The 19,165-nt window shown below is 39.4% G+C and overlaps 6 protein-coding genes across 6 annotated transcripts; all 6 read left to right on the top strand.

Annotated features, from left to right (window-relative positions):
• Positions 1 to 741: 741 nt before the first annotated feature.
• On the top strand, positions 742 to 3,354 carry TM35_000071060 (putative protein kinase, putative,polo-like protein kinase; the record flags this gene model as incomplete). The annotated part of the gene is made up of 1 exon (XM_029023552.1): positions 742 to 3,354. One exon carries the CDS (start codon positions 742 to 744, stop codon positions 3,352 to 3,354), a length of 2,613 nt encoding a protein of 870 aa, XP_028884748.1.
• A 405-nt stretch (positions 3,355 to 3,759) lies between these two features.
• TM35_000071050 (putative damage-specific DNA binding protein) lies at positions 3,760 to 7,587 on the top strand (the record flags this gene model as incomplete). The annotated part of the gene is made up of 1 exon (XM_029023551.1): positions 3,760 to 7,587. One exon carries the CDS (start codon positions 3,760 to 3,762, stop codon positions 7,585 to 7,587), a length of 3,828 nt encoding a protein of 1,275 aa, XP_028884747.1.
• Positions 7,588 to 7,811: 224 nt separating this feature from the next.
• TM35_000071040 (putative 60S acidic ribosomal protein P2) lies at positions 7,812 to 8,129 on the top strand (the record flags this gene model as incomplete). The annotated part of the gene is made up of 1 exon (XM_029023550.1): positions 7,812 to 8,129. One exon carries the CDS (start codon positions 7,812 to 7,814, stop codon positions 8,127 to 8,129), a length of 318 nt encoding a protein of 105 aa, XP_028884746.1.
• A 222-nt stretch (positions 8,130 to 8,351) lies between these two features.
• On the top strand, positions 8,352 to 9,026 carry TM35_000071030 (putative ribosomal P protein AGP2beta-1; the record flags this gene model as incomplete). Its single annotated transcript, XM_029023549.1, has 1 exon — positions 8,352 to 9,026. One exon carries the CDS (start codon positions 8,352 to 8,354, stop codon positions 9,024 to 9,026), a length of 675 nt encoding a protein of 224 aa, XP_028884745.1.
• A 179-nt stretch (positions 9,027 to 9,205) lies between these two features.
• TM35_000071020 (AGP2beta-2) lies at positions 9,206 to 11,404 on the top strand (the record flags this gene model as incomplete). The annotated part of the gene is made up of 1 exon (XM_029023548.1): positions 9,206 to 11,404. The coding sequence occupies one exon, from the start codon at positions 9,206 to 9,208 to the stop codon at positions 11,402 to 11,404; it is 2,199 nt and encodes a 732-aa protein (XP_028884744.1).
• Positions 11,405 to 12,028: 624 nt separating this feature from the next.
• TM35_000071010 (trans-sialidase) lies at positions 12,029 to 14,476 on the top strand (the record flags this gene model as incomplete). The annotated part of the gene is made up of 1 exon (XM_029023547.1): positions 12,029 to 14,476. The coding sequence occupies one exon, from the start codon at positions 12,029 to 12,031 to the stop codon at positions 14,474 to 14,476; it is 2,448 nt and encodes an 815-aa protein (XP_028884743.1).
• Positions 14,477 to 19,165: the final 4,689 nt, after the last annotated feature.

Raw genomic sequence — 19,165 nt, 5'->3', positions numbered from 1 at the left:
ATATATATATATATATATAGCAAAATTCGATTTCTTGTATTTCTTTTTTCTTTTTTTCCTTTCTTTTCTTAATTTTTCACTTATTTTAAAGTTTTAGCAGAGAGAGGTAGCATGCTTCGTCGAACATTTTCTTTTGCTGCGCAGTACACACGACCACTTCGTGCTTCTGCAGCAAAAAAGGTAGATCCCAAAAACGCAGCAAAGGCTCCTCAAATGTCTAAGGTGAATGGTGCAACCGGACCAGATGGTGATTCAATGATGGACAAGTTGATGGTGGGTGGTTGCCTCTCTGCAGTTACTGCTTGGTTTGTCTTTGGACCACCAATTAAATCACACCATTAGATGAAAATTAGGTAGTTAAAGGAAGCTATGGGTAGTAGGTACAGTTCCTTACTAGGTAACATTTTATGGAATGATCGTAAAGCAAAGAAAAAAAGAAAAGAAAAAGAAATAAGGAAATAGGTGAATTTCTTTAACTTTTTTTCTTATTAAAAATTTTTTTTCTTTTTATCCCTTGATCTCATAGGTTAATATATATTTTTTTTTTTTTGCTTTTCGTTTTCCTTGTAAATGTTCCGTATATATATATATATATATATATATATATATATATACTCTTTAACTCATCTTTTTTTTTCATCCTCTCTTTTTTTTTTCTGACTTGCTAATTGTAGAGGGAATACAGTGTATAACGCTTGGTAGAAAGGTGTGTTGGTGAAGAAGGTTGTTGCGGTGGCTTCAATGACGTATCATAGAAAACCATCCTTCCATTTAGAGAATGGTAGGCAATACACGCGATCGCCTTCCGTTGACTCCTCTTCGCCGTACAGCCGTACGCCGTTGGGGCGGGAATGGCCACGGGGCTCCCCTACTGTCCAGCAGTACATGCCGCCGCCCCCCATCGCCGGCCCTACAACAAGTACTGCAGCAGCAATCACTACCACTACAACCACTACTACCACTACCACTAGTCCTCGACCTTATCCTCACCCGCATGCTCATCCCCGTCCGTATTCCAATGGTGTGGGCGTGGGGGTTGGCGTCGCAGCGGTGGCGAATTTGAACTGCGCCATCCCGTCGTCGCCGTCGCCGCTGGCGGAGGCCCGTTACCCCGCGGGGGTCATTGGCCGTCCGGCCTCCGCCAGCGGCGGCATCCCGCGCCCCCGCCCAGAGTTCGCCCCGTCCACCGCCGCCGGGTCCAGACAGCAGCGCGCGGCTTCAACGGTAATGGCCCCACCACGGCAAAGGGCAACGTATTATGACGGTTGCGGTATCATTGTAGAGGAAAGAGATCCGGTCACACGAGATGTGGTCTCTAGATATCGGTGTGGGTCACTTCTTGGCACAGGTGGATTTGCCCAAGTTTTTGATTTTAAAGACCTTTCTACCGGTGTGTATTATGCAGGTAAAGTAATAGATAAGAGAACCCTGACACGTAGAGGGTCAGAGGCAAAGTTTCGTATGGAAGTTGATATCCATAGTCGTGTAAGACATCCTAACATTATTCAGTTTGTTAAATCATTTCAGGACGAATATTACCACTATATTATTCTTGAACAATGTTCTAAAAAAAGTATGATGGACTTGTCAAAAGAACGGGGAACGTTTACTACTGAAGAGATGCAGTACATCATGTTTCAGATTGTGTCTGCCGTAGAATACATGCATAACAAATTAATTATACACAGGGATTTAAAACTTGGAAATGTTATGATTGATTTTTCTGGCAATATGAAAATTGGTGATTTTGGATTTGCCAGTGAGCTTACTTCCTTATCTGACAAAAAAACAACTACTTGTGGTACTCCAAATTATATAGCCCCTGAAGTTCTTGCTACTGAAAAAACTGGTATGGGTTATGGACTTGAAGCAGATATTTGGAGTTTAGGGGTTATTTTGTATGCCTTGGCATTTGGTACTCCACCATTTGAAACCAAAGATATTAACACCACCTACAACAAAATTCGTCGAGCAGATTATTCTTTTCCACCAGGTACAACAGTTTCAGAGTCTTGTAAAGAATTAATTCAATGGATGCTCCAGAGGGAACCACAACAACGACCTACACCCAATCAAGTATTACGTCACAGCTTTTTTCACTCTCAACAACCCCTTCATATTGTTCCAAAAACCCTTGTTCCGCTGGATGCACCTAGGGTAACATCGCCAAATGAACGTCGAAGTCCATTATGGGCTCCACCCATCGCTGCACAATCTCCCTTTTCCCATAATGAAAGAAATTCCAATGATTACCGAAGAAGTACATCATTAAAGCGATATTCTAGAAAAGGATCTGAACATGAATTACCAAGGACACTTCATGAATTCCTTAAAGAAAATGATTGTATTAGTGAAACTGTCTCTGGTACACTTTATTCACCTTCAGAAGATAAGGTTCCTCAATTAAGACCCCCTGCACCATCTGTTATGCTTCAAAGTAGTATATATTGCAATAAATATGGGTATGGATTCCTTTCACTTCAAGGAGGGAAATGGTTTCCAACTGTTTTTCTTAATGATAAAACGAAACTGGTGTTTGATGTTGATTTGGATATTGTCTTTTATTATGGACGTTCTCGTATACAAGCTTTGTCTCCTGAATCTGGAAATCGAAGTCCACTTCTTAGTGAAGAGCTTGCTAATAAAGGTTTTCGTGATGAATTAATTATTTTTCGCAATGCCTCAATTAGTTTGACTCATCGAACTGAAGGGGATGAAGCGACTAGTCGATCACAAGCTGCAGCGGCGAAGAAGTTAGCCATAACAAAATTTTTTCTTCCTTTTTTGGAGAAGGGAACAAAAGATAAACGAATGGTAGCTTTGACTTGTACGTTTAAACAATGGCATTCTGAGTGGGAAAAGGATTTATTTGCACCTTCTCATCTTGGTGATAGCAAAGCGGATCTTGTCTATGTTAAGGATGCCGTTATGGAAACTTTACATGGTTTAACAGGTGAACACCAGGGTGCGGATATGCAACTTTTGGTTGCGCGTATGTCTGACTACTCTTTTCAAGTCTCTGTGCGTTGCCAAGAAGTTCCTCAGCCACTGTTTTGTCCAAGATATAGCGGTCTTTCAGAGTCTGCAGTTAATCGGCCGTGGAGTCTTGATATTCTCGTTTATGCTGGGTTTCGTGCTGTTATAGCGTTTGAAACGAATCAAACATGTCTTGTTTTTTCTTTCTTAGATATTAGGCGAGATGCCAAAACGAATAAAGAAGGAAGGGTATACTTTGCTTCAGGGTCTACATCAAAGATCAAATCAATCATGATACCATCGGCAATGTTGCGTGTTGTGACCACACTACTTCGAAGAGTACGTTGCTGTACAGATATTGTAGATTGCTTCTGTTGAGAGGCGTTGTGTCGTCGTCTTGGGACAAACACATAGATTATGACATAAATTTATTATTTTCCCTCACAACATCATGTTTTTTTTTTTATTTATTTTATTTTGTCCTCCATAGAAGAATATATATATAAGTGTGTGTGTGTTTGTTTACGGCACTTGGATGCCGTAATTATGGGGAAAAAAAAAGAGGTGAGAGAGATGAAGAAAAAGTAAACAATTTACATGTGTATCTAATCTGCAATACGCAAGGCGAGTTTCCTTCCTTGTTTCCTCGTTTCTTTCCTTCCTTTTTTTTTATTTCCTTTTATTCATCTTTTATTTCCTCTGATTGTCTTTTCTTTTTTTTTTTTGTCTTATTTCTGTAAACAAGAAATCAATTAGTTAGCTCAAGCACTGTAGTTAACGAGGATGCCCTTTGTGGTGTCTACAAGTAAATCTCCAACAGCTGTGCTGGGGATGGTTACTGGATTTTTTTTGGGAAATGATGAAAAAATAGTTTTATTAAATCGACTAAATAAGATTTCTCTTTTCAAAGAGAAGAATCAATCCCTTGAGCACCTCGGCGATTTCCCCTTGTTTGCCTCCTTGAAGTTTGTGGAAGCTTTGCCATTTTTTGATTCCAAAGGTATTGGTAGACATGTAGCTTTTCTTTTTTCTGTCAAACAGGAAGTTTCCATTGTGGCGTTTAAACAAGAACGTGGTGGTCGTGTTGAACTCATTACTTTATTTTACGGTGGTGTTGACTTTTGCTATGGTCAGCAGAAAATTGGTGAAGCATATCTTTGTTCCTCAGGTGTTTATAGAACTCAAGGTGATGATTTAATTCCGATAGTTGTACTTTCTATTCACTGTGGTAGCTTTTTTGTTTTTGATGCTGCTAGCGCTATTGCTTCCTACAGCCGGAACTCCAAGAATGCATCACAAACACTTGGTAATATTTTTCCTTTGGAATATACACAACGTGTTTTTAAAAAGCAAAAACGAGTAGAATATTTCCTACAAGGACAATTTCATGCATCAGAGGTTGATGTACGACGTATCACTATTGGACGTGCTGAATCTGAAAAAAGTCTTGTTCCCTTGTTTGTTCTTTACTCAGATTCTCTGGGGAAAACTCACGTCTCTGAGTATTCTATTGATATGGGTAAAAGTGATGATCAGCGAAGAGGAGAAAGAATGCAAAACTATTCTTGGATTTCTGATGCCTCTAGCGTTTTTCCTGCAGAAAATGTTTTTCGGAGAAAAGGGGTTCTTTTGGCTAATGTTGAAACAAATGCTTGTCTTCTTCATGTTGTTTCTGAAGGATTATTTGTTATTGGAGTTCAATTGATTACCTTTATTTCCCGTAAATCTGTTTTTACTCCTACTCCAACAGTTCCATCGAAAAATGTGACAACTCTGTCATTCCCTTCTTTTAGTACATATATTGAACCTGTTTGCTGTGTTTCCCTTCCCAATAAGGAACTGCTTGTTTGTTTTTGGGATGGAACCTATGTTAAGGCTACATTAAAGGAAGAAGTTGATGGGATAGGTTCAACTAAATTGGTATTATTAAATGTTGTTGTTTCATCTTTGTGTACTATTCCAGATTCTCTCGCAGTTCTTGGGGAATATTGCGTAGTAGGATCTCCTATGGCTAATACACTTTGGATGAAATGGCGTACAGGGGAAAGTGGTATATTGGTAAATCATTGTGGTCCAGTGTTTGATATGACTGTAGCAGTAGATGGTCCTCGAATGAGTGTTATTGCTAGTACTGGTGTAGGTCCAAATGGAGGTTTAAGTCTTGTACGTTCTGCTGTTAACGTTCGTCATGATGTTTCTATTGGAAATATTTCTGATGTTAAGCGTATAAGTGTTTCTGGAAAAGTCATAATTTTTACTTTTCCAGGATATAGTCGAATTTGTCATTGCTTAACAGAAGAATGCACAAAAATAGAAGAGTTGTTAGAAACACCTTTTGATACTTTAAATGAAACTTTAGCTCTTGCTTGGAGTTCTAAAAGTAACAAATTTTATCAGGTAACAACAATAGGACTTAAGGTTGTGAGTGGTAATGAGGGAAATTATCTTATAAAGGATGATGTTAAACGTATTGAACACGCACAGGAAAGTCACGGATTACTTATTTTCTCAAGTTCAAGAATTGTATTTATTTGCAACCTTAATGAACCTTTTACAAAACCAACACTTCAATTGGAAAATGAAGTTTCATGTTTGTTAGTTTTTTCTTCAAATAGTTTTTTAATTGGGGAATGGGGTTCTTCTGCGGTTTGCCTATATGAAATTCATGAAGGAGTAGTATATCTTAAGGGAAAGTTTATTTGTTCAGCGACTCCCTATTCTATGTGTGTTTTACCACATCTTGAAAAACCACGACTCCTTATTGGTTTAATAAATGGAAATATTGTTGACCTTGCTCTGGAAGATATTTCCCTGGAATGCTCTTATCATGAGGTTTTGTTAATGACACAACCTCTACAATTATTTAATTTAGAAAGTCATAATTCTGTTTTATGTTTAGGAGAGGTACCTCTTATTATTATTCTCTCTGATACAGGATTTCAATTAACAGGAATAGATTTTAATGATGTTTCGGCGTGTGCTATTATTCGTAGTGATGCTCAACTTTTACCAAGGTATATATTCTTTTCTAAAGGTGAACGAGCTCTCGTTTTTGGAACTATTGTGGATCTTAAAAAATTAAACATGAATTTTCATGCTTTTAATGCTACGGTTACTCGAGTAAAGTATATTTCATGGTGGAATATTTTTGTCCTTTCGCTTCGTCGTAATGAAAAGGATCAAATTTTTACAATGATGGGACATGAAATAACCAATTCATGCGTAACAAGAGATGAACAAAATTTAATTGAACTTCTTGAAAATGAGCGGTGTGTTTTTATTGAACCTCTTGTTCTTGGAGGATCAAATGAAAGATATGAACTAAATCATCCTGATGATAAAGGAGTAATTCTCATAGGAACAACTTTTGCTTTCCCTGATGAACAATTATCTCGATCAAGTCGTTTTATGTGGTATTCAGTTGAACAAGGTAGATTAACTTCTGAAAGATTACAACTTCGTCAAGATGGGAGTAAAGATGTTGAAGGAGCCTTACAATGCTGTTGTGTTGTACCTAATTATACAGGTCGAATAGCCCTTGGTATAAATGGTTGTGTATCAATTTATAGTTGGAATTCTGTAGATTCTACTTTTGTGGCTGAAGAAACTTTACGTGTTGGTACAATTGTAGTACGATTGGTACCTCTTTTTCAAGAAGGTCTATCGTCTATTGTGGCCTTTGACAATCGTCACAGTTGTTTTTTTCTTCAGGTAGATACTATTCAGGGTAATCTTAGTATTGTAGCTCGTGATTCAGAACTTCGAGGAGTTATGGATGGTGTTGTATCTCAGTCTGATAAACGTCATGATATGTGTTTTGGGGATGATCACTTTAATTTTTTTTCTGTATATCATGATATAGCTCCGTCTCAAGGTTCATCAGACACCCAGTCAAAGATGATGATGAGAAGAAAGCTTAAAACTAAAGCTCAATACCATTTGGGCGATTTAATAACTGTAATGCAACAAGGTAGTTTTGCCCCCTGTTCTGTGATGAATGATATAGTTCCTATTCCTAACAATCTTATACCAGGAGTTTGTGCTTCTCAGATTGTGTTTGGGACCTCCTATGGAGCTTTTGGAACAATAACTCCCATTACAAACGAAACCTATCTATTCTTGAAGGCGTTTGAAGTTTCAGTGTCCGCAGTGACTCCCAACTTGGGAGGCTTTACCCACACAAATTTTCGAGAGGTTCTTTCAGTTGGACAAGAAAGAGGCCATAGCCGAAATGCATCGTTTGACGATAAAAATCCAAAATCAGCTGCAATACTTCAGGAGCGTAGAAAACGATATTTGTCAAAGTGTGTCTGTGACGCAGATTTGATTGAGAAATTTTTAACTCTTCCACGAGATGTACAAACTCGGGTGACGTCTGAAGCAGAATTATTCATTAAACTCTGTTTCGCCTCTATAAAATCATCTCTGGAAGAATTTTTAGATCAAACTGATCTAGATCACTTTTCCACTTCAAGTAATGCCTCACTATTGAATAAATCCTCAGATATAAATGGTATTAATACCATTTTTTCAGAGCGAGGTTTACCTTGTCTACCACTAACAGTAGAAGATGTTAATGCCTTTATACATAATCTGGAGAGAACGCATTAAAAGAGAAAAGAGAGAGAGAGAGAGAAAACATGATATCAACTTTTTTTTTTCTTGTTTCTGTGTATGCACCTCTGTTTCATTATTACCAACAATTCCCTTTGTATTTTATCGTAAATGCGTGTATATATATATGTACCTTATATACTATCAACTGTTTCTCTTTTTCTTTTTTATTCTTGCATCACTCCTACTACTGCTTTTGCAGTACAAGGTATCTTGTCATTATGAAGTACCTCGCTGCATACGCCTTGGTCAGTCTTTCCGGGAAGACACCCTCAAAGACAGATGTCGAGGCTGTCCTGAAGGCTGCCAGCGTGCCGGTTGATGCCTCACGCCTGTCCGCTCTCTTCGACGAACTGGAGGGCAAGGACTTTGATGCTGTGTGCATGGAGGGCAAGGCGAAGCTGGTGGGTGGAGGCGCTGGTCCTGCTGCCGCCGGTGGTGCTGCTGCTGCCCCTGCTGCCGCTGCCCCCGCCGCTGCTGCCCCTGCCGCTGCTGAAGAAGAAGAAGATGACGATATGGGCTTTGGTCTCTTTGACTAGACGAAAAGAATAAGGTACATTCTTCACCAATTTGTTTATTTTTTTTTTCTTTCTTTGTATGTTTGCGGGTCTAATTTAAGACTGGATAGACTAATTTTATTACAGGGGAACTTTTATTTAATTATTTTTTTTTTTTCTTTCTGAAGAGTGTACTTAAAAGTTTTTTTTTCGTGTTTCTTCCTGTTTCTTTTTATCTCTCTATTACTTAAAGTGTCTTTTAGCATGGCCCTTCAATCCCACAAGGACAATTATAATACGAACGGTCTCACTATCTCTTCTCTAGTTGCACTATGTAGTGATTGCTCAAAGCTTTGTTTAGAAAGAACGGAGAGAGTTATTGAAAATAAAAGTCGAGCGCCAAGAGGATGGGAAAAAGAATATATGACAGTGGCACAAGAACGTCGAAAAGAAGACTATAACTTGTGTGAAGTTCATTGTCAGCGTGTGGCCTCTGTTTGTCCTATTTCATCAGATATAGATCGTTTTTATGCGTTGGGGTATAAAAAAGTTGCACAACTTAACGATTTAAATGGATTGCCTTCCATTCAACAAATGTCAAGATGTGAACGGGCAGCTTTTGACTTTTCAAATGTTCTCTTCTCGCTCGCACACAAACCGAGTAAAGTAGTCTTTGAAACGGTTGATCCCAAAACCGGGGTGAAAACTGAAGATAGAGAAGATGGAGAGCCTAGTGAAGTACATAAAAAGGTTCTTGCAGGAGGATCTGTGAAAGATGAGATTCTTCGTCGATGGAGTACGGCGAGAAGGGGACGAGAAGATATGGAAGAGCTTGGTGTGCTTCGTTCTATAAAAGATTCATCAATATTTAAGGAGGAACTGGAACGGCAGAAGGAAGAGGAAGCAATTAAATCAAGAGGTACCACCCCGAAGTGGTGAACCTTTTATTTTTTCGTTGATTTTGCTTTTGGTTTGCTTTTAATAGTCTTCCCCTCTTTTTTCCCGTAACATTTTGTTTTAATTGGTACATGCGCAAAGTTTGATTACGTAAATTTTTCTTTTCTTTTCACTTTCTGCTAGATATAAATATATATATATATATATATTTATGGTTTTCGATGCAGCAAAAAATCACACGGGATGTACGCATTGTCTTTAGTCTGTTGGTTAATATGATTACTGAATGTTTGCCTGGGAAAACCTACATTGTTCAAATAAAGCGGGGTGATAAGATAAACGCCTCCTCCCCTGTTCTTACTGCAGATGATAAAGGTATCGTTCATGTAGGATTGAAACGTATTTTCACATCAACACTTCAGCGTCGAAATGACTGGAATTATAAACGCAAAGAACTTAAGTTTTCTATTACGGAGGTTCATACACAAAAGGTAATCCGATTGTGTTACGATATAAGTAAAAGTATGGATGGAGAATGCTTCCCTAAAAGACGAGTTATCATGAAAGGCCGAGAAGGTTCACCACAACTACAGTTTGAGTTGGAAGGAACAGAAGAAACACGTTATAACCAAGAACATGGGATTGAATTGACTTCAAATATATCGTTTACTTCCTACATGCGCGAACCTAGCAGTGAATCCTTGTCAGGTCAACCTGGTATTATCGAATGTCGTGAGGGTGATTCTGTAGAATCTTCTCTGGCATTAAGTGAGTTTGAAAGTGTTGTTGATAGTGTAACTGAGGCCTCAATTGAGGAGAAGAAGAAGAAGAATGAAAATGCCCAATTGGAAGAGAACCGAGAGAATACAAAGGAGTATGGGGTAAATAACACTACTATGGAGAGTATTTCACCATCATGTAGTGAGTTTTATCATGGGCAAAACATCTCCTTTATGACGTATGAAACACAGGCAACAAATTATTTAAACAAGGATAAGCATACACTAGAAACTCAAGATAAAGAAGGTTTAACCTCAGATATAATTAAAGGAAATGAAATTAAACCTCCACCCAAGGTTCCTTTAAGGAGAATTGTTATTTCTTCTTATTCTTCTTCTTCTTCTTCTGATCTCGTACTGGAAGCAGTGAAACGGATTCATAATACTGTTACACTAGATTCAATATCTACTGAAAACTTGAAATCATTAAAAAAACCTCCAACGGGAGCTCAACTTGCGATGAACTATTATTTGAAATGGAATGGAGAATCGCAAAGATGTTTTATTCTGCACTTTATAGCGCACGTTATTATTGAAGTTTGTAGGGAGACACGCCATTTAGGAGACTGGCTAAGTCTCTTAACGCATGTTATGTACCGTTCTATTCTCTACGCGCATGGCGAATTAAAATCCTCTAGTATTCACGAGGTAACTCTTCAAATTGCTGAGATATCCAGTTTAGACGATAAAAACTTTATTTCTAGAGGGAATCAAATTATAGAAAAATTAGCAGATCATTTGAATCTTTCTGCTGCCTCAGAGCTTTTCTGGATAGCAGGATTAGAGTACTGCGCTGCTACTATTGTCTCTTTACCCATGCTTCACCTTGAACGTTTGTGTAATAATTTTCCGATGATTCTTCCATTTTCAGAGGAAGCATCCTTTTCCTTTGAGGAATATATTATTACTGGTACGACAATACTGTACTCTGAGCTCAACTCTATAATATCAACCCTGAATTCCACATCTGGAGGGGAAGAACCTCATCTCATTTACACTACCCCTCCTTTATACAGAATTGTTCTTGTGACTATTGTTAGGGAGCTTTTTATCAGGATACTATCAGTCATCACTAAGGGTATGTATAAGCATTCATGGAGTGATGATAATTCAGGATCATATATTGCCCTTAGGGTCCTAAAACTTAGTAAGTCGTGGGCCAAGAAAAATCGTTTACTATCGGCACTGTCAACATGTTTAATGCCTTTAATTGCTTATTGTGACCTTGTTCTCTTTCCAGATGAACTTTTACAAGGGGATAGTTATAAATCTTTAATAATAAGATTTCCTCCTCTAGTAGATGTGGTTAATGAAAATGATTCAGAATATTCCAATTCTCAAACGATACTTGCAATGATTTCAGATGGTTTAGAAACTACAAAAGAATTTTCTCTCTTTAACACGTTAATAGAATTTACACCCAGTAAATGCGACAAGAAATCTAATGTGGAGGATGGAATCTGGGGATTGCTTGAGGTCTTGAATGGCGATGAGAGTGAGGCCAGAGAAATTATTTCCACTGAGGAAATTTTTCATGGTACTGGATTTAACGGTATAAAAAATACTTTACATGTTCCAGGACTGGTACTCCCACTTTTGCGAAACGAAGTTATGAACCTCACAGAAAGTCAAATCTCTTGATATTAAACATTTACTAGAGTCAATAAAAAAAAGAGGTTACATGAATAAAGAAGGATGTAAGTGAGTAAACTGTTGGACCCAAATTCATTTGAGTTGTGTACAATATGTGAGTGTACAGAAGCTAAATGAAGATTAAAATAAATTTATACCTCTTGTATATGAATAGTCTGCTCTTCGTCTTCTCTCTCTCTCTTTTCCTTTCTTTATGTTGTTTTCTGTTACGTTACTCTCCTTGAACGAAATTTCACCACAGTTTTTTTTTTTGTGTGAACTTTTTGTTTTTTATTTTTCTTTGATTTATAATGCTACTTTTCCCAGATTCAAGGGGATTTTTGTTTGTTTTTACTGTGGTGTGACCACCTGTATATGATCTCCGCCTCTGTTTTTCTCTTCTGAGTTTGGACAATTCTTTTTGGTTTCTCTTTTTTTCTCCTTTATCATTTCCATGACGTGTTAGTAGAAGCCTAAGCTACAAACGCTACTTTGTAACTGAAAACCTTGAAAGGAATCACCAACCGCAACACATACAAACACAAGTACTTTTTGGCATTCAACTACAAGTATTCAATAACCTCTTTGGTCTGACGAGTAGAACAAGAAGAGAGTAAGGACGAAAAAGTAACCATGAAGTACAACATAAACCGCTCTCTGTTTGTTGTATTGCTCCTTTTACTGCTGGGCTGCATCAGTGGGTATGCGAAACCCGCAGTTCCGCAAACAAAGTCCGCCAGTGTTTTTACCATAACACAGAAAACGACACTTCCAACAGCAAGATACCAATGGCAATCAAAGTTGTTGCAGTATTCGTCACAAGAACCCCCACTCCGTAAATTTTACACGCCCTATCTTATGCAAGTGAATGGGGAATTGGTGGTAATGGCCAGTGCTACTATACACCCCGCTTCAAATAATCAGTATGAGACTATTAACTTTCAGAGACGAAAGAGCAGTGATAATGGAACCAAATGGATTCCAGAGTATGAAAGAATTGAACCTCTTCCATTCAACCGATACAGTAAAGATTATATTCCTTCACCGAATGAGAAAGACTATTATCCTGCGTTTGTTCTAGTGGAAAGTAATAATACTCCAACTGTGGATGGTACTCCATATTATTTCTCTCAGAACGCAGAGAAAAAGTATTCCACTCTACGCATTATGGAGGTGAAACCTGAAAAAAGCAGTAGTAAAGGGTATTCTATGGGTTATGCGTCTGTACTTGCCCAATTTCCTTTTCGACATGGATACGATGAGTTTATAAAATTTGTTGGTAACACAAGTTCACCAATTTTAACAATGAAAAGCAATACTCTTGTGTTCCCAGTTCAACTACTTTCAAGATACAACCGAAGTGCCGCAGGAGTTATGTATTTTAAACCCGATGAAAAAGTTTGGAAGCTTGGAGGAGTCGTATCTGATGAAGGGAATACCTATAATCCTGCTGTTATCGAGTGGGAAAATGAAAAGTTAATAATGATTGCTCAGCATGACAGCGGTTATTACAGAGTGTATGAGTCCACCAATTTGGGAAAGAATTGGAAAGAGTCTACCAGTACACTCTCTCGTGTGTGGGCCAACTCCCCTATACCACCTGGTCGTGGAACTCAAAACATTTTTATTACTGCAACGATTGATGGGAAGCGTGTCATTTTCTTTACGCAGTCTGTGGAAACTGAAGCGGGCAACGAACTTCATCTGTGGCTCACTGATAACACACACATTTATCACGTTGGTTTGATATCTAAAGGTCAGAAAGTGACAACCAGCACTTTATTGTTCAAGGATGACAAACTGTATTGTCTGTATGAGGCTGGTACTCCGGAGGAGTACAAGGTTCTTTTTGTGGATCTGACGGCCGTTATGGGGAAGATAAAGATTGTTTTATCTACCTGGACCAACCAGGACACCCTCGTGTCGAAATGTCACTGCTATAATGAAACTTGTGCTTCTTCTGAGTGTCGTATTCCAACAACTGGATTGGTGGGCTATTTGTCTGGAAACATCGATGGTGATAAATGGAATGATGAATACCTCTGCGTGGATGCAACTGTAAAGGGGGCAAAATCAAATTATGAATTCAATGGTTTAATCTTCAAAGGTGCCGATGCTGGAGCAATATGGCCTGTGAGTGCAAATAGACTGGCGAAGCAGTATCACTTTACAAACTACGCCTTTACTCTTGCGGCGACGGTGACTATCCATGAGGTACCAAAGAAGGACAGCAGTCCTTTGTTGGGTGTAAAACTGAAGGACAGAAATGGGCAAGAAATTCTTTTGGGAGTGTCGTACACGAATGAGAGTAAGTGGAGCACAGTAAAGAACGGCAATGAAGGGAAGGCTGAAATACTTAAATGGGAAGTGGAGAAAAATTATTCTGTGATATTGACATTTGAGAATGGTAAGGGCTCTGTGTATATCAACGGTACTCGTCTAGACGTGGGAACTGACTTAAAAATCACAGAGAAAAAAGAAATAACCCATTTTTACTTTGGTGAGTACAGTGAGGGAGGAAAAGGCAATGTCATTGTTAATATGTCAGTGAAAGATGTTATGCTGTACAATCGCGTGTTGAGTAATGAAGAGATTGATACGCTGCTCAGGAGCAGGATGAATATTTCTTTTGAAGATAGAGATGGAGAAAAGATACTCCAGGATATACTGAACAGACCAGGCGTTGTTAAATCCTCACCACTGGAAGCAACAGAAACACCACAAAACAGTACAACTTCGACCCCAGCGAAAACCACTAATGCTTCCGCTCCCGTTATACCTGAATCTCAACCTTCCCCTGAGCCTGCGAGTCGGATTGTTCCCGAAGTGAAAGAATCACCAGAAAAACCACAGCAAAAAGAAAAAATTCCCGAAAATAAAGCAACGTCTACAAAAACTACCGCGCCGGCTCACATCTCAAACAGGATACAAGAACATTTGCAGAATACAACTCAATCAAATACCATCAGGGATGTTAAGGCGCGCCAAAATAAAACCATTGATGGTACTGTTCGTATCTATGAATCTGTGTTACCAATACTTCTGCTGGGATTGTGGGCTCTTGCAACATCTCTCCTATAAATGTGTGTGCAAACACGTGAATAGAATTTCTAATTGGGCTTCTTTTCATCAGTAAATTAAAATAACTCTCCATAATCTGGACCCTTTTCTTTTTAATTGTTTTTTTTTTTTTTTTTTTTTTGCGGCTGTTCCTTGGGTTCTGCACAATGGAATTCTTTTTTCTCTTTCTTTCTTTTTTTGGAAAATTAACTGTTTGCTACAATCTCTGGAGTCCAGGGATTAACTCCTAATGTCCCTTTATTTGCCCACACACGAGGCTTGATTTCTCGACCTCACCTTTTGCAGAGTGTGGATGGAACAGAGGAGTAATCGCGCACATTGAGGGCCGCACTGGGTGAGAATGATGTGGGAGTGGGCAGGGATTCGATGGGATGATATTAAATATACATTTTTTTTTCTTGTGGTGTGGTAAAAAAAAGTTTTTTTTTTCTTTTTTTGCAAGCAATCTGTGTGTATATGCTTGTTTTAATTCTGTTTCTATTGTGTGAGGTTTTAACTATGGGGTTTGGTCTAATGATTTCTTTATTGGGGTGATATCATCAGTATGGATGTTTTGCTTTTCCCTAGGGAGATTGGTGTCCATGGATGTATCGTTGTTATGATGTCCTAATAATCTGTTTTCGTTATTTGGTGTCTCTGCTATCATGGAGTTTTTTTTCCTTTTTTATATTCTTTCCATCATTATGTACGCTGATTCAAAATAGATGAATAGACACTGTACATGAACATTTATATGGTTTAAGGGGTTTGTTTTCATTGCTGTGTTCTCTGCAGGAGCTGGGTCATTCTGGAGAGGTCTACAGTGTGTTGTGTGTACCACGGTGTACATTTGGTGAACACTGAGGACTGGTTGGGGAATGGGAGAGTGGAGTACAGAGTCCCATATGCTTCTCTACTTGGACTGCCCCGATTATACCCTATCATGGTGTGCCAGCATTCCCTGTGTTTGTTCTTGACGGTGTTGTTTGACTGGACATTTTGCTGTTTGTGTGTATGTGTATGTGGTTTCCTCTCCATTGGGAATGGAATAAGTAATGGAGAGTGAGAGCCAATGGTGTTGTTTAGGGATACATCTCTGCTGTTGTAATATTCCTCTTCTTCACATGGGTGTTCCCCTAACGGCTGCCTGCCGTATTCTGATTGTATATGCATGTGCGTATTTGTGTGTGTGTGTGTGGACTCAACCTATGGATGGGCTGATGTGTGTATTGCCTCATTGTTTTGATTTACTAAGTAAGCCACACCAGAATGTTTATTATTTCTTGGTGAATTAATGGTTTTCTGAGCAAATTGTGGTAGTGAAAATTAATTGGATAACCGTTAACTGTAGCTGTAGAGAATAAATGACAATGCTCTGAAAAACTTTTTGGACACGGTGTTGGTGTCTTGTTGAGCAGATGGATGCTGAGTTTTTACTACCACTATTACTTTATTATTTGTGTACTTGTTCCAGTTAAAGGTGATGATTGCTTTTGTTTTCTTGCTATTACTGGTTCCCTCTATCTGTATTTACAGTGTAGTTCACTTGTTGTGTGCTTTCTTTTCCCTCTTTTCCTTTCTCCACAGAATAGCCTCAAGCAATCTACCACTAATAAGTGATCAAGCAAACCAAGCAGCATGATGAAGGTGATGAACACGGAAGGAGTACAACAGATAGAGCTGCAGTTTTGTAACGAGCAAGACGAGTGCTGCGTGCGTAACGACACACACAACGTGATGCCCTCCGAGCATTATGCGTGAATAATTGAACACTGCATCGATGGGAGAATGAGAAGAATACAACGACATCACTGTTCCATCAAAGGCTGTCGTTGCAACAGGTGCTGCGTGTCCTTGTGGTGTTATGGCTACTACTGCCCATACCAAACCCATTTCTCTGCTGTGCTGCAGCTGCTGGCACAAATGGTATTTTGGCAACCATTACCGGTTGCTTTCCTAATATGGTGGTCTATGACAGTCAGACAACACAACACTGCGAGGTGGACAATGCCAATGTTCTAAGTACCTTGTCTCTTAGGGTTGGGTATTACTTCAATGGTGGACTCATTTCTGGATGGCCAGCTTCTCTTGTAGAGGGAACAAGTCTCATTTCATTTGTGCCAAACAGTGCTGCTCCAGGGGATATGAGTCTTGTCATTCTAGACGATAGTCAATTGGGGTTCCCTATTCCAGTGACGAACAACTTCACCATGAAGTTTTTGTATTTCAAAGAAACAATAGCATCATTTACTTCTAACAGTGCCTATTATGGGTTGAAGACAATGGTGCGGACAAACTTCCCAAATATCAATGCCATTCAGAACTACCTGCTGGTTCCTCCTCAGTCAGACTGTGATGCCATGGCAAAAAACTGTATTGCTGCTACTGGATGCCACAAATTGGCGATTTCTGCACCCCTTCCTATTCCTGGGAACTATTCACTCTGCTTAACAGCGAGTGGATGGCGAGGCTACTACTTGCCGTGGGGTGGAATTCCCCTCGAAGTGAAGGTGCTGGTGCCAAGCGAACTGTATGTGAACACTCTCGGGAAAAACACGTTGTTGCTCCAGGACGCAGTGACAGGTGCGAATGTGACTGACATGAACAGTGTGTTCCTGGTGAAGTGCCCATACGGTGGGTGTCCACGCATGACACTAAACAGTGGTGAGCAGGTAGTGAGTGTTGATGTGTGTACTTGGTCCGCTGTCACGGATCGTGTGTACTTGTCTGCTAAGGATGGGCCCTTCTCTGCAACAACAGGCGACTACGCTGTCTGCGCGGATTACGGTGCAGAGGTTGGTATTTCTCCCGCTGCACTTCCAGTAAGAGTATTGCAGGATCCCTTTGTTTTCAATGTCACTGTGATTACAAACACGTTGGTGACGATTGATGTGCGTGGGGGTGATCTCTTATGGAGGCAGGAACCATATGAAGTGTGTGCAGTGCTGCCGAATACACCGTGTGAGTCTGTGGCTACTGCTCAAGACTCTGTATGTGTGAGTGGTAGCACCCCAAATTCCCCATCTGTTGATGTTGACATCTTGAGTCTGTACAGTCTGTATAAACTGGGTGCTGACAAAGTGACCTTTTGCTTTGTTGCATCTGATGTGACATTTAACGGCCGCCGTTATGTTTGGTCGCATGATGTGAGGGAACCTTTTTTTTTGCCGGAGGGTGACTCAGCAGTGGTGCCAAGCTCGAATAAATTATCTGTTGGTGCCATTGTTGGTATTGTTATCGCAGTTGTGGTTGTTCTTGTTATTGTGGCTGTCATTCTGTTTTTTGTACTGCGTCAGCGACCACAACAAGAACAACGAAGAGAAAAGGTGCAGATGGATGCTGCGGACTCTCAATCCACAAGTAAAACAGCTGCCAAGAAGAACACTCCGAACCCTCTGTCAACAACTACTACGACTGAAAGTACAACAACTTCTGCTGTATCTAGAAATATAGCTAGTTCTGTACAAAGTGGTAATAACGCCCAGAATACTGATGATACTGTTAGCAGCGTACTGTGTAGGAGTAACGCTTCACCCAGCGAAGGACAGATGAGAGGGACACCCGCACCTCTTCAAGAAACAAGTGCAGGAAATACTTTACCCCTTCGTGCAGACGTTAATAATAGGGGACCTGAGATGGAAACTATGGAGGAGCAAATGGGGAGACATATGCTGAATCGGAGTGGTCTGCCAGTTGATCAGAAGTGGAGAATAATTGAAAGATTTCGTGCATCATATGGCCTTCCCCCACTGGCTACGATATCCCCTAGTGAACGTGAAGTTCTAATCGATGCAATTGATATGATCCTACTTAGGATTGAAACAGTGTGACCAATAAGAAAAGCGTGAAGAAGAATGATTCACCATTGTGTTTTTTTGTCTGTGAGAGTGGTCTGATGGACATGAGTGGAGTTCTCTGCAAAAATAGAAAGAAATACATTTACCAATGAAAGGGCTTGGTTGTGCATTCCTGTGGGTTGATATTACTATTAATGATGGCATCTAGGAATTAGGGAGCTGAGTGCGGTATTTTTTTGGGAGACCTTTGCCATTGATTGAGTCAAAACAAGGGATATGTATGTGCATTACAGGCACAGGTAATGGTGAGAGTCATGTTCGAATGAGAATCTACATTAAAACGAATCCTTTTGCTACTGCTTGTTGTAAATGGTGATATGGAGATAACATTGATAACAGCTATGAGGAGGATTGTAACTACAAAACAATGTGGAGAGAGGTAGGGAACAGTGATGAATGGAATAAAGAATAACGGACTTCACTGGAGTCATTAGTGTGGAGAGAAAAAAAGAAAAACAGTACAAGAACAATATCACACGCTGAATGGAACGATTATGATGACAATAAAGAATGATCGTGAGAACAGTTTTTCAACACGAGAAAAAGAATGCTAATATTGCATGGACAAACAATGGCATTTTGTTTTGCATCGTGTTTGAGTTGCTTGTATTATTTGTTATGAGCTACGTGGATTGCACCATCTGCAGAAACGTGATTATTTGATGTTGATATCCTTGTAAATTGTGTTGACATTTTCTGTTGTAATTACGCTTGCAGAATAGTCACTACTATTGTTAATAATTTACGACCTCTGTAATGGTGTAAATACCATCACAAAGGGTGAGCTCATATGAAGATCAAAAAGTGTGTGTAAGAGGTCATTATGCATCAAAAAAAAAAAAAAAAAAAAAAA

The sequence above is a fragment of the Trypanosoma theileri genome (assembly GCF_002087225.1).
Source record: "Trypanosoma theileri isolate Edinburgh chromosome Unknown TM35_Tth_7_V1, whole genome shotgun sequence".
NCBI lineage: Eukaryota > Euglenozoa > Kinetoplastea > Trypanosomatida > Trypanosomatidae > Trypanosoma > Trypanosoma theileri.
The sequence above is the reverse complement of the archived record's forward strand: the minus strand, read 5'-3'. Positions and strand labels throughout refer to the sequence as shown.